This window comes from Meriones unguiculatus, chromosome 19, assembly GCF_030254825.1.
Source record: "Meriones unguiculatus strain TT.TT164.6M chromosome 19, Bangor_MerUng_6.1, whole genome shotgun sequence".
Taxonomy (NCBI): Eukaryota; Metazoa; Chordata; class Mammalia; order Rodentia; family Muridae; genus Meriones; species Meriones unguiculatus.
In genome coordinates, this window is record NC_083366.1 from 35575842 (window position 1) to 35589798 (window position 13957).

The 13957-nt window shown below is 41.3% G+C and overlaps 1 protein-coding gene across 2 annotated transcripts in view; it reads right to left on the bottom strand.

Annotated features, from left to right (window-relative positions):
* Positions 1–13957, bottom strand: part of Pou6f2 (POU class 6 homeobox 2) — a 380942-nt gene that overhangs the window by 46210 nt on the left and 320775 nt on the right. For both annotated transcript variants that reach the window (XM_021652839.2, XM_060372425.1), the window contains exon 5: positions 4091–4231. In XM_021652839.2, the coding sequence (XP_021508514.1) occupies positions 4091–4231 (141 nt within the window). The remainder of the gene's footprint in view (positions 1–4090; positions 4232–13957) is intronic.

Genomic DNA, 13957 nt, shown 5'->3' on the forward strand with positions numbered 1-13957 from the left:
ATTTCATCAGGAAACAGTCATGAGCTTCAGTTAAAATGTAAAATGCTTTCCTTAACCTCAGGATAAAATAAAATTTCATTTGCTTTTACTTTTCTGTAGTAATGCCAATAAGGAGATATTGCCAAGGACACAAGGGAAGCAGTTTTGTAGCTGAACAAATTGATGGTAAATCTACTTGCCAATTTCTCAAAACACTATTAGCAGCACACATGGGCACCTTCACTCTCCGCCTTCTGGTGCACTGTTCTGAGAGGGTGAGGCGCCCGAAGATGACTTAACACCCCTCTGCTGAGATTCACGCAAAACCTTCATCCGTGCACCAAAGGAAAACGTTCACCTTGATTAACAGACGGCATTGCTGACCAGTAGCTCTGAGATCTGACTGTGATTGACCTCATTCTAAGTACTTTAATCCAATGAAATGATGTCAGGATGCCCCCATTTTTCAGAAGCGAAATCACGGCACAAAGAGAATATAGAGACCTGCAAAGGCCTCCCAGCCCGTGAGTGGCAGCCTGGCTGCAGGTCCCTTTCTGTCTGCCTGTACACCAAACAAACACTGCTGTCTCTGGCTGCATATCCAATCAAAATCATGAAAAACAATGGCGGAGGTACCTGTGGCGTTATTTATTAGATGTTCAGTTGTGTGCTTAAGCTCCCAGGAGCTGTTTTTAAGACACAATCTCAGTTAGTTTTCATAACTCCTATGTACTTACAGTGTGTGTGTGTGTGTGTGTGTGTGTGTGTGTGTGTAAGCCAGAAGCCAGCCTTGGATGTCACACTTCAGGAACTGTCTACTTGTCTCTTTAGACAAGTTCACTGATTAGGTTAGCTGTCCATCGAGCAAGCCAGGAATCCTCAGGTCTCCACCTCTCCAGCGCTGGGATTGCAAGGGTGTGATGTCATGCCCATTTAACATGGATCATGATGGGCAAACTCAGGACCTCACGGATGCATGGCCAACATTTCACCGATGAACCATCTTTCTAGTCCAGCACTTGCTTAGATTTTATTGTCCATATCATATGATTAGGAAAACTGGAGCTCAGAGCCTCAAGAATTTGTTCAGACCATATTTGGAATAAAATCTATCACCTCACCACCTATTTCTTTCTTTTTTTTTTTCTTGCACGAGTCTCTGAACCAGGAAGTAAAGAGAGCTATAGTGATCTCAGCAGTGCTGCAGCAATGTCAGTGTCTGACTACCAGTTTCTAGTGGCCATTGACTACCTTCTCGCCCAAAAGGAAAGTTCCAAACACCTTAGCATCCCTGGGTGACACAGGCAATTTGTGAGTTTAGATTTCTGTGTCTGTTAAATTGATAACTCTGGTGATCACTTTCTGTCCTTTCAATTAATAGTTAGGAGAGGACAAAGTAAGAAAAGTAAGAAAATGGAGGGAAATTTTCTTATTTGTTATGGCTAGAGGCTGAGGGGAACAAAAGAGCAGAAGAGGTCATTCTTCAACACATCCAGATGTCCCATCTCTGCCTTTACTAGGATCTAATTTCTGGAAGATACAGACTCCAAGGCAGGCAAATAGAACAACAAGACCTAGATGGTGAGAATTCTTGCTGTTGACACCTGAAGGCCAAGAGTCTGAAGGTAGGTTCCGGCCTAGAGAGGAGGCTGATCCTGTAGGCAAGAGTGTAGCCTGTAGCAAGTGACTCCTTGAAGGTTAAAGGCAGGCTTGGGTAAACTAAGCTTCTCAAGGTCAGAAAACCAGAGAGAAATGGTACCTGATCCCCACACCTGCATCAGCCTAAAGGTCTCTTAATTCCCATCTTTCTTTGAGAGGGCGTAGAAAGAAGCCTAGGAAGTGAGGACAAGGATAGACACTCTGGATGACAATGCTTCCAGCTTGATGGTTTCCCATTTGTCCATGGAACCATCAAGCCCGACTTCTCAGACTTAGGTTTACGTATGAATGCCATTACTTTTGGGTAAATATAAAAAAGAAAAAAACCAAAAAACTGGACTGCTGTCAAGAACTCCAATAAAGAAGCTTCTAAATATTCAAAGAGTTTTGATATCTGTCTGGGAAATCTTACTGGAGACCTTAAGAAGTTAGAAATGCACTGAGTGTGACAGTCGTAGGTGGTAGGGTTTATTAGGCCAGGCAAACTGTTCTAATCTGTATTCTTTTGTATCACATTAACACAAGGCAGAGGGAGACCCACATGTCGGATGGTTTTTGCTCCCTTTTATGGTAGTAGATGTTCACCACAGGATATATGTTTGTTATGAATACAGACAAACCATCCTTACCACAACTTGTAAAATAATAAAAGAGACTAAAATGAACTCTGGTTCAATGCCTACACAACCCTAGGTGGTATTCAACTTGCTATTCTGTGGCCTGTGAGAGAGATTCCAGGGATCAGGGCAACAAAGGTGGAAACTCTGGCCCCTAAGAAGTTGCCACTGAATAATCAGCTACCAAAGCCTTTGAAAAGTAATTACCTAACAGCCCCTTGCATTTCGTAAAGCATTTCTCCATGTGGGGAGCAAAACAGTACATTTCACTTGGACGGTGGAACAGAGAAATCAGAGAAAAATGCCTATCTGTAGATAGGTTTTGATCTTCAACTCTTAAAATTTACATCTTGGGGTTGCTTTATTTCTGGGTGTAGCACTAGAAAGCTGCTTCCAGCATGGGCCTGACATGTGTATGAGTTATAGATATTAAAACCAACTTTTCCTCCACCCCAAAAACCCACAGCCTTCCAGAAATCTTAATATGCCTTCGAGAGCCTCCATTTAGAGCTGACTGCATAAAATGATCCTTTGATGAAAAGGAATTGGAACAAGGGTTAGAGCAGACATTGAAAGGTTACTGTAGAGGGCACAGTGTTCATACCACCCGCCTTTAATATGTGTGGTGTGCACCTGTGATAAGATGATTCATTACATGAGGCCTCTCTTTGACAAGCTCCATCGTTCAGCCCTCGGGCTCTGATGGGACAATCCTACACCCGCCCAGGAAATATAACAAGGTCAGCTCTTTCCTTCCTTGGGCTGTAGATGGAGATGGTTTGGCTTATAATACATCTTTGTTTGCTCTTTATGCAAAAGAAAAACACAAAAACAAAACCCCCAAACCAAAATTAAAAACAACAACAACAACAAAACCTGAAGCTTTTAAGACACTGAGATTCCTGGTCTTGCAGCCCAGCTGAACATAGCAGGGAGTTATGTAAACACATAACTGGTTGGGTAAGGAAATAATGCTCTATGTTTTGTGGTCATAAACGGCCACACTGGAAACCCGAGGTCACTAGCCACTGAGGCTGGACTCTGGCTTTCCATTGGAGGGCACCCTGACATCATAAGCTTTAACTCTGCCCTGTTTTTTAGGCCGCTTTTAGGGCTACTGATCACTGATGCTCTATCATATGTCACCTTGGTGAACATGACACGGTCACATGAGCCTTGTAGGAGAATGGGTGCTCTCCTGTGACATGGGGGTGGGCTTAGTGGATCTGACAGATTAGTGATAATCAACAGGGGTACAAGGGACTTCCCGAGTCCTTGGAAATCAGTGAGAGGGCCATGAGCTTAATGGCAGCTGGCATCTAACTGCCCCCTTTTGTTGATGCTTGAATAGGACTTTGCAATAGCTCCCCACGCGTACAGAACTTGGCTTTCCTGAGGTGAGTTTTGACATATCAGAGGAATTAGCAAAAAAGATACTAACTTGTTTCTCCCATTACAACAGATTATTTTTAAAGTGAAAAATTAAGCGAGCAAAGCAAAGTTTTCTTTCCAAAATCCAATTTTTGATTGCTTATTTCAAAGAATGTCCCAATAGCAAGAAGGAAATTCTTTAACACAGGTCATAACACTAGTCATCTCACAAAACAATAACGAAATAAAACCTTGACATTTTAGGGGAAGGAAAGAAAAATCTCGCTTCTAAAATATAGAAACACTTCCCAACCCCTTTCCTTTCCTTGACATTGCTAGTAAACATTATTTATTTGCCTCAAATAGATGCAGCTACATATCACTGTCATGCAAAAGAAATTCATTTCCTTTCCGAGTTCAATCTGCCGTAAAAGAATTCACTCTTACTCCCATCTCCCACTCACCTGTCCTTGTGCATTAGTAACTAGTTGACCTGTGACCCCCTGAAGGCTGGAGAGGGCATTGCCAAAGGCCTGTGAGCTTGCTATGGAGCCCATGGCTGCTGCAGCAGCGGCGGCCTGACTTGCTAGAGGATTATTAACCAGCTGCAAAGAAAGAAAAGATCAGGGTGAAAACCACCACGAGGCAGAGTAACCACACAGCGATACAACATTCCCTCCAGCTTGCTCATGCAAAGGGCCCCGAACCCACTGCAGGGTCCCAGGGAGGGATTCTTTGGAAACTGATTAGCGGAGGCCAGAGACAAGGTGGCAGCAGGAGTTTGTTCAGGAACCCTAGCTACTCAGTGGAGCCTCAGCCGAGGGACAGCCTAGGAAGTAATGAGCCTGAATTCCGGGTGTGTGTGTGTGTGGGGGGGCGGAGAATCACAGGCTAAAATTGGGAGGAAGCCTGATGGGTGGAGGAAATTGATGTCTACGGGGTTTGCGTATGAATTTATTACTTCGATGTATGAATCACAGTTTCTTTCAGGGTCATTTGTGTGAGGCAGGTTTCCCACTTCCCTTCCTTTTCTGAGGTTAGAAGCATCCCAAATCAGCGAAACGACAATCCAGCTCCTGTGCCCTCAGAGGGCGAGTGGCGCTGTGGTTGGGGCGCTTGGGGTTTATTTTGAGGAGAGATTCAAAGTCTCTGGTGAATGGTCAGACTGACATTTGCTTTACCTAACATGTGGCTGCTTTCCTGAGACAAACGTGTAACAGGAAGGGGAAAAAAATAAAAAACAAAAACAGAAGGGAGAGAGACTAGCATAGGGAAGTGGTCATGGCTGCCAAATTCTGTTTTTCCATGGAGACCAATTCAATATTCTTTATCCTGCCAATTTTCCACACCACAGGTTTTCAGGCCTTCTGACCATGAGGCAGAAGGGTGGCATGAACTAAAATCTGCATTTAGGTTAATGACTAGATATAAATTCAAGGAACATTTAAACTATTTTCACAGTATTGGCTTTGATACATGAATTCCATTTGTATTTATTCTAGGGTGTTATTTTTTCCCTCCGTATAGTTTCTCTCAAGTACAACAATTGTGTATAATAATGCATTTTTCCATCACCACTTTCCACATCCATGCAATTCCTGCATTTTATCAGAGCCCTGGCAAGGCTAAGACCTGGTGGAAGAGAATTAAAGCCATCATTAGTCTAGTCTTGGCTTTTCTAGAGCGTCTTTTAGTCTTATTACTTTTAAACCTTCTTTCTACATTTTAAAAATTCTTTATTCTTCTCTGTTCTCTCTCTGCTTTTCCACTTTCTCCTTTCCTTATTCTTTCTTTTCCTCTCAGAAGATAATTTGTCCCTTAATTATTTTTGGGGGAATTTGCCCACTGTTTACATCATCCAATAAGAAAAGAAATAATAACCAGAGGGGGCAGCTAAAGGACTTTAATAATTTTTGTTAATATATATCATTATTCTTTTTTATAACCAAATCTCATTGACCCAGCACATTGTTTTAGAAAGACAAATTCTCCTTAAAGTCCTTATTGCTGTCTTAAGAAAAAAAAAATGACTATCCTTTTAAGGAGAAAAAAATTCTCATTTTTTTGGCTTAGTGAGAAACCCTGTCTTACTCCTTGATCTTGGTATTTTGAGTATATTTATGGAGTGACTATAGCTGAGGAATGGGAGTGCCCATGATGGATGGTCCACATTGTGTTCTGGGGGCACAGCGCCCTCTAGCAGCAGCATAGACCTTGCACACTTCCATTTTGTGCTCCTTTGAGAACGCTCTGCTTACATTGTTTTTATGCTTGAAAGCTGAAATCATAACAAAATTCCTGAAAGGATGAAATAAACTTCTTAACCCTCAAAAGTGATTAATTCATGTGCAGTTTGGTTTTAGTTTTGAGAAGACAGTTTTGTCTACGATTGCGAGTGAAAATTTTAAGTTTGTACATAGAAAACTGTGTCTGAAGGAGGTTAGCTGTTGTTCCTATCTAAAGAACAACACAGTTTTCATAATCGTATAGCAATCCTATGATATCTTCTAGGTCAACCAAGCTCTCATCTAGCAGATGATGGCCTGGCTCTGGGTGTAGTACAGTAACAGAAACTGAGAACTCTCTGTGTCTAGGACACTGGTATATTGTTCAGCAACAGTCCTTTATATTTGCTTGCAAAGTCAGATGCTGCACCTTTTGAATATAATGCAAAAGCAATTACTTAAAAAGACTTGTGAGTCTTTGTGTTTAAGGGTTAGAAATAGGTAATGGTTGTCTTAGAAGATCGCTCAACTACCACAAAAGTATGCTTTGTTTATTTACATTGTTCGTTTCCTCTGCCCCTTGGTCCTATGATTTCACTGACCTTCATGTCGTTTTTGTGTGTCTCTAAGAGTGTACACATATGGGTATGGGTGCTTGCATGCATTACCCTTTCCATCTTAAAGGGGAAAGACCAACTTGGTTGCTTCTTTTGTTATTCTGTTTTGCAGAGCCAACCCAGGGCTTGTACACTCTAGGCAAGTGCTTTCCCACTGAGCTGTATCTCCCTAGGCCTGGGTGACTCTTATTTCCTGTCCAGCTAGCTTCCTGCTTTGTCTTCATGGATGACTCCCGGTTCTAAGGAGAAGTGTGTCTGGCCACACTCCGCAGTTAGAACACAGACACCCAGTGTGGCGGCTGTGGTGCAAGTCAGTGTAAGAGCAACCTGGATGGTGACCGTAGTGGATACAGCTTCATGAATACATCTTGGCTCTTCTGTCTATGGCTTCCTGGGAGGGATGAGCCATCGTTAAGTGGCAGGGGAGGGGGTGGGATGGGGGAACAGTCATCACCTCAGGCCATGTCACTCTGTGTTGTCCATAGTCACGTCACATTAGCAGTGTTCCTATGACTATTTCTTCTTGATTGGAGATTCAGGGTAAATTTGGACAGCTGTGAGCCCATGCACAATAAATGTATATAATGAGCATAGTTATGGTCTAGGGCCAACTGGGCATTTGGAAGTGGCTGCCAAGTTTATGCCTTCATATCTTTCATTGCCAGTGTACTTACCAGAATAGGCAGACCGGAAGAAGTCTGACTGTATTACATGGTGTGTTTTCAACAGATCAGTTAAAGACATGCTGATTCTAGTGTGTTCTTGTTATAAATACAGGTCTCAGAGTAAGGATTTGCAGCAGATGACAGTTTTTCTGTTGTGCCCTGTGAACACCAAGCTGGGCCACAGGATCCACAGGTAGTCTAACCCACTCACTGAAACACCCGTGTCCTAAGACATTTCCCCTTCTAGAATTTTGCAGAACAAACTAACAAAATCGTTTTAGATATAGTTGTGTAAGGCACCTCACCGATACCCTGGCCAAGCAGGGAAGTGTAGGTTGCAAAACCAGATGGGCTCAGTAGATGTGAGGAACTCAAACCCTGTCTTTTTCCTCGACAAAACAGGTAGGGAAATAATAGCACTCATCAGAGTATGACGAGAATCAAATGAGAGTATGCGGGTAAAAGCTTTAGGTATATAACTATAGCTCGTGTTCTTAACAAGTACTGACTAACGTTCTCACAGATCGCACTGCATGGGACCTTATTACCTTAGAATTAATATGACAATTGTCCTGCTTTTATATACACTTTATTTTTATTCATTTATTTTTTTTGTGGGTTATTTTTTGTGGGTCCTTCCTTGTAACCCACGGTGGACTCTAGACTCTAACTTGATATCATCCTGCCTTAGCCCCCAGTGCTGTGGTTTTGGCATCTATCACCAAGTCTAGCTTTTTTTTTTTTTGTTTTTTTTTTTTTTTGTTTTTTTTGAGCAGCTTAGGGAAGCTACTACCCAACTGGCATGGTAAGTAGATAAGTAGATGAGGTGAGTTTTGTAATTAAAAAAAGATAAGAGTAGAAGGAACACAAACAAATAAAAAAATGTAGATGCATACCACTGGAAACTATACAAAACAAAAAAAGAATTTGAAACGGTTGTCACCTATTTGTCTCACAGTTGTCCTGTTGGACATAACCTGTGCATCCATAGAGACAGCAGCGTTGTGAGGCTGAACCCAGGACTGGTAGGTAGCAGAGGAGGGAGAGGACACCTGACTTTCTGTATCATACATTATCCTCAGACTTCATTTATAACATTTACAAACTCTTCTAAAGTGCTCATTTTACAATTTAATTCCTGCTTCACGTCAAAACGTTGTGGAGTAGTGTATCTTACAGTTTCTTATTACATAGTGAAGGCACGCAATAAAGAGATAAGAGAAAATAGGCCTTGGTGTTTACAGCGATCTCTCTCTTTCTCCTTCCCTTCCTCTCTCCCTCCCTACTCCTATCGCTCTGCTTCTGAAAGGCTTTATGTAAGCCAGGATGGCTTCAAGGCTCTGTGCATCCAGCGATGACCTTGAACTCTCTGTCTTCCTTGCCTTTACCTGCACACATCAGCGTGGTTAATGGGTGCTGGCCTCAGGAGAATAAACCCATACTTCAAATTTCTATGTGCCTTGTGCATCTCTTTGATGTCTAGGAACTTTCAATTATGGTAGAAAAATTAACAAAGTCTTTCAAAGAGCAACCTCCAGTGGTATCATGTACAGCATCTATAGATGTCCTTATGACAGATATCACCGCAGGATAGAACAGCGCTTTTCCCTAAGTGTTTTTCTGAGAGACTCCTACCTTACATCTTGGTAAAAAAAATTCATTTCTCTTGAAGTTGTATATCAGCAGTCATAACATTTTTAAAGAAACCTTGCTGATTAAATTACAATAGTAAAACTCATTTACATAAACAGGACAGCACAACGAGGCAGTTTAGCTGTGACATGATCGCTGAGGTTTATGCCTGTATCTTAGGAGGGCTTTCTGGATGCATACACTCAAAGTCTTCCTGGTGCATAATTGCCCGTGATGAATGGTTCTGTCATTCTCCTTATGAGCCATGTGGATTTTACAGAGTGTGGGTTTAGGAGCAGTTCTTTCTGCTCCTAACTTTTCAGTTTAGAGTCTGGGTGTGTGATCCCATTTTATTTTAAATGAGGACATTGAAAAGTGCATATATCACAACCGACTCCTCATTTAAGGTCCCAGGGACTCAGTGGTAAAATGGATTCTGGAGCCTAAGAAAGTCCTTGGAACATGATAGTTGCTGAGGCAGAGGGGCAGAGACAGCTGATGGAAAATTGGAATTCCATGTGGACTCATCAGAGATTTTTTTGACATGAGAACAAAAATTACAAGTGGTTTTCATCCTCTTTCATTATCACAGAGCTCTGAAATCCTTGAGATTTCTGAGTGTTACAAGTAGAAAGAGCAGCCAAATATCACTATAAGACCTCTTCTACCTCAACTGAGGTCATGCTTATGACTTGGCCCTGGAGGATGGAAGCTAGTTGCCAGAAGAGCCATTGAGCTATGCTTGTAGAGGCCTAGAAATTTCAGCTCACCCCTGCCCTCCAGGGATTGAAGAGAGCCTGAGAAGGTTCTCATTGATTTCAAAGATTTGGTCATGGATGTACTGGGTTTTGGAGAGTTCATAGGCTGTAAAGGAGAGTCCTCTGTTCCCAACCACCTAGAAACAGAAGCTCCTGCACTCAGGACCCTGTGGATCTTGCCCTGTGCATCTTTTCATCTGGTTCAGTGCTTCTCAATCTTCCTAATGATGCAACCCTTTAATGCAGCTCCAACCATGCAATTATTACATTGCTACTTCATAGCTGTAAACATCTGATATGCAGGATATATGATATGAAAGCCTTAAAGAGGTCATAACAGGTTGAGAACCACTGAACTGGTTATTCATTTTTATCTTTACTAATACCCTTCTTAACAAACCAGTAAGCATATTTCCATGTGTTTTGTGAATCATAAAAGCAAATTATTTTGCAGGAAGACAGACTGAGGGCAACAGAAGCCGGGACAGTCTGGGGATCCAAAACTGTGTTTAATATGGATGTGTGTTGTGTGCATGGGGGGCTGTTGATCTTGTAAGGTTATGCCTTTTACTTATGAGGCCTGCACTAACTTTAGATAATTAACTTCAGAATTGAGTTAAATAGTTGGATCTTCATTATTTCCAGAAAATTTGAGAATTGTTTGGTGTAGGGAAAATAGGCAAATAGATTGCATGGCAGAAATATAAGTAAACAAACAGCTGTCCTGTTAAGGAGTAACATGTATGCTTCAGTTACAGGTATCATATCCAGCCTTCCACTTAATTTCTTCATCCTGAAAACACGTACTCAGTACCCAGTACGTTTAGGGCACTGTTTGGTAACGAATGACAGACTGACATGTTCCCTATCTCATAGTCAAACAGGGAAAGACATTTGGTAGTAAAGGAAGTGAAGTAAGAAGAGATGGGCTACTCAATCACTAATATCCAGTCTCTGAGGGATGGCAGTGTAGAGTGTGAGGCTCCGAGAGAAGATTTGGTGGATTCCAACACAGCTGAGCAGCTGTGACCCATGTACCTGTCCCTGCTCAGAGTTGCACAGAAACGTGTTTGGCAATGAATGGACCATTCTGCCATAAAGGGGAAGTAGGATTAATAGTGCAATCATTGGGAGCCTGGACTCTGGAACTGGAGTCTGAGCTGTTCTTAGGTAGCTGAACCTTCTGTGTCTCAGTTTTTTCAACTATAGTGAAATAGGAATAAATTAAGGCTTCTTAAGATTGTAGAAGTATACATGACTCAAGGCCGATGGGGCAGCCTAGTGGTGGAGAATGTACGTGGCACATACGAGGTCCTGGTTTTAAACCTTAGCACCACCCACATGCAAAACTATAAAATAAAACAACAAAAACTAGCCATTTTATGTGAACCAGTTCATGAAACAGACTAGAAGAGTGCCTGGCACAGAGGAGTCAGCCCCTTTTAAGTTTTACTGTAATAATTGTATCCATCTCTTATGGGCATAGTAATGTTTTAGGATTGAGTCTCTTCACACCGTCAGGGCATCCAAGGGAGTTACTGGCCATTTTTCATACACTAAGCTACCCAAAGGGTTTACATTTTTGGTAACTTTCCTTGTCATTCTTATATTTCATTTTCCCTGAGCACTTCTAAGAGACTTTCCTTAATCACAGTGTCCAAGATGCATTTCTTTTCTACTGGTAAAGAGCCATGCCAAAACCATCATAAGGAAATGAAACAGTCTCTAGGATTTATTGCAAAATAATCCAGGATGGAAGAGAGGTGGGTGTGGAAGATAGCCCCTGTGTAGGTGCTTGTAGACACTGAGTGGCAAACTGGTGTGGCTCACAGTCTATTCTGCTCTTCAGAGTAGCTGCTATTTCTCCCACAATAACAGTTCTTAAATATCTCTTTTGTGACACTTAGTCTTCATTATCAAATTGACAGCATTCAGAGTCACCATGGAAATACCCTTTTGGGAGTCTCTGCAAGGATGGAATCCTGAATGTGGGTGGCATCATCCACCCACAGGATAAGTCCTGGATTAGGAAGGATCAAAGGAGACAGCTAGCTGCATGCCAGCTTGCATCTTCCTGTCTTTTGACTGCAGACCCAACGTGACTGTCTCATGCTCCTGCCACCACGCTGTCCCCACCATACAGACTGGACCCTCAAACTGTGAGCTAGAATGGATTCCAAACCCTTTCTTCCTAAGTTTCTTGTCTTGAGCATATTTGAGAATGAGAAAAAACAAGCAAATACCTTTCTATTATCTGTTCAGTCGTTTTACGTCACAACACTCATCAAAAGCTATTTAATTGTCAGTTCTCTTTCTTCCTCTCTATAAACACTCTCCAGTAAATTTTGGCTTATGGCTACATCTTTCATTTCTTTCACAATGAAAGACACTCAGGGGTGTCTTGATAGATGCTTATTGAATTAGTATGCAAATGGGTATGTGAAAAAAAATCTACCTCAGGTACAAGCCCTTTGTGGGAAGTGAATTCTTCAATCTTTACAGAAAAGAGTAAATATCTTTAGGAATAAATGTGTCCACCTTTTTTTTTTTTTTTTTTTTTTAAAAAAAAAAAACACTTTAAACTCTCTCACTTCACATTGCATCAAAATCCCTAAGCTTTAGGTGTGGGGTGAAAGTCCAGAAACTTCTTAGTCTCTAAGAGTCAGTTCATCAGGTAAAGTGGGCTCAAATATCTGCAAGGCCACAATGACCCTGAATGATCTTCCTGACCATAGTTGTGAGTACTCCAGGACAGAAAATTCAATGATGCTGGCATGTAAACATGAAGATGTAGCTTTTCTTTCGCCATCTTGGATGAACCCTCTGGCATTTCTTCATCACTGAAAGCCTGAAAACTAGTGTAGAAGACTGGACAGAGGGCTTAGTCGTGTGGTTTGACATTACAGTCACATGTTTCCTAATGATGTTTCAGTTAATGATGGACTGCTTATGGAGTCATGATCAAATAAGACTATAATGGGGACTTGAGAGCTGGCTCAGAGGTTAAGAGCACTGGCTGTTCTTCCAAAGGTCCTGAGTTCAATTCTCAGCAAACACATGGTGGCTCACAATCATCTAGAATGAGATCTGGTGCTCTCTTCCGGTGTGCAGATGTACATGCAGACAGAACACTATAAATAAATAAATAAATCTTAAAAAATATAAGACTACAATGGAGCGGACATATTTCTATTGCTTAGTAATGCTGTAGTTGACATATTGCCAGGGTATAACACATTACTTATATTTTGTGTTGATGTTAGCAAACATAGCAATCCTAAGGACATATAGCACTTTTAGTATATAATGTGTTATGATAATAATTGAGTATACTACTGACTTTTGCATTTACTGTGTTACACTTTGCATTATTTTAGAATGTACTCTTTTTAATTATAGAAACTTAACTGTGAAACAACGTGCTATGTTACATGGAAAACAGGCTCATCCATGTCTGCTTATTGTATATCTTGATTGCGTCACACAGGTACAGCCACCCAGGTGCACGTTGTAGTATTTGCAGTGTGAGTGGTGAAATGGCCCGATAACCCATTTCTTAAAATGTATGCCTGTGATTTTTCTGGACACTGAAAGTTAAGGTAGTAGAGAATATGTCCTTTGGTTTTTTTAAAATTATTTTTATTTGTCACTGGAGTTTGATAGGCAGCATTGAACTATCTATGGCAACTGTTTATGGAGACTCAGGCCAATTGGGCATATAAATAGTTTTTGGCTTCATGGCAGTCACTGAGTCAAAAGTGAGGCTCTGTAGAGGTGACTTTACAAAAGCTGGGCATCACTGAAGACAGACAGAGGGGGCTCTCCTCGAGTGAACACGGTGTGTTACTAAGTACTCGAGAATCACACTGGGGAGACAGCCATGTTCTGTAGGGGGTCTGAGTCCAACTTATGAAGCACAATGGAGTGGAACTTCTCCAAAGACACTAACTAGATGAAGAAGAAGAAAATGAGTCTGACTGACACTCTGTAATTAAGTGGCAAGCTACTAGAAAGCTCTCCAAAGGCATGCGTTTCTCTTTTACTTTTCAACTTACTGATAAAATTGTTAATCCCAGAGTTGAGGCAAGAAGCAAGCTTTCACCTTAATGGTGGGGAGGTCATCATTATGGGAGCACATCAACCTTAAATCAGATTTTATCCAAGTGCTATGAAGACAAATACAGTGTTGCTACAAACCTACACGTCTCATTTCCTTTTCTGTGTGCTCCTCCTTCTAATAGCCTGAAAATCCATCTTTTTATTTCCTACTTACACACAAAGTGCTACTTTTACCAACTGCCTCTTTTCATGGCAGATTAGTTAGGTGAATTTGTTGATATTACAGAATTGCTCTTCATGTATCTCTTATTCTCTCATTCACATTAAACAAATAATTGGGAATATTCCCATGATGATATAAAGAAAAAATCCCTT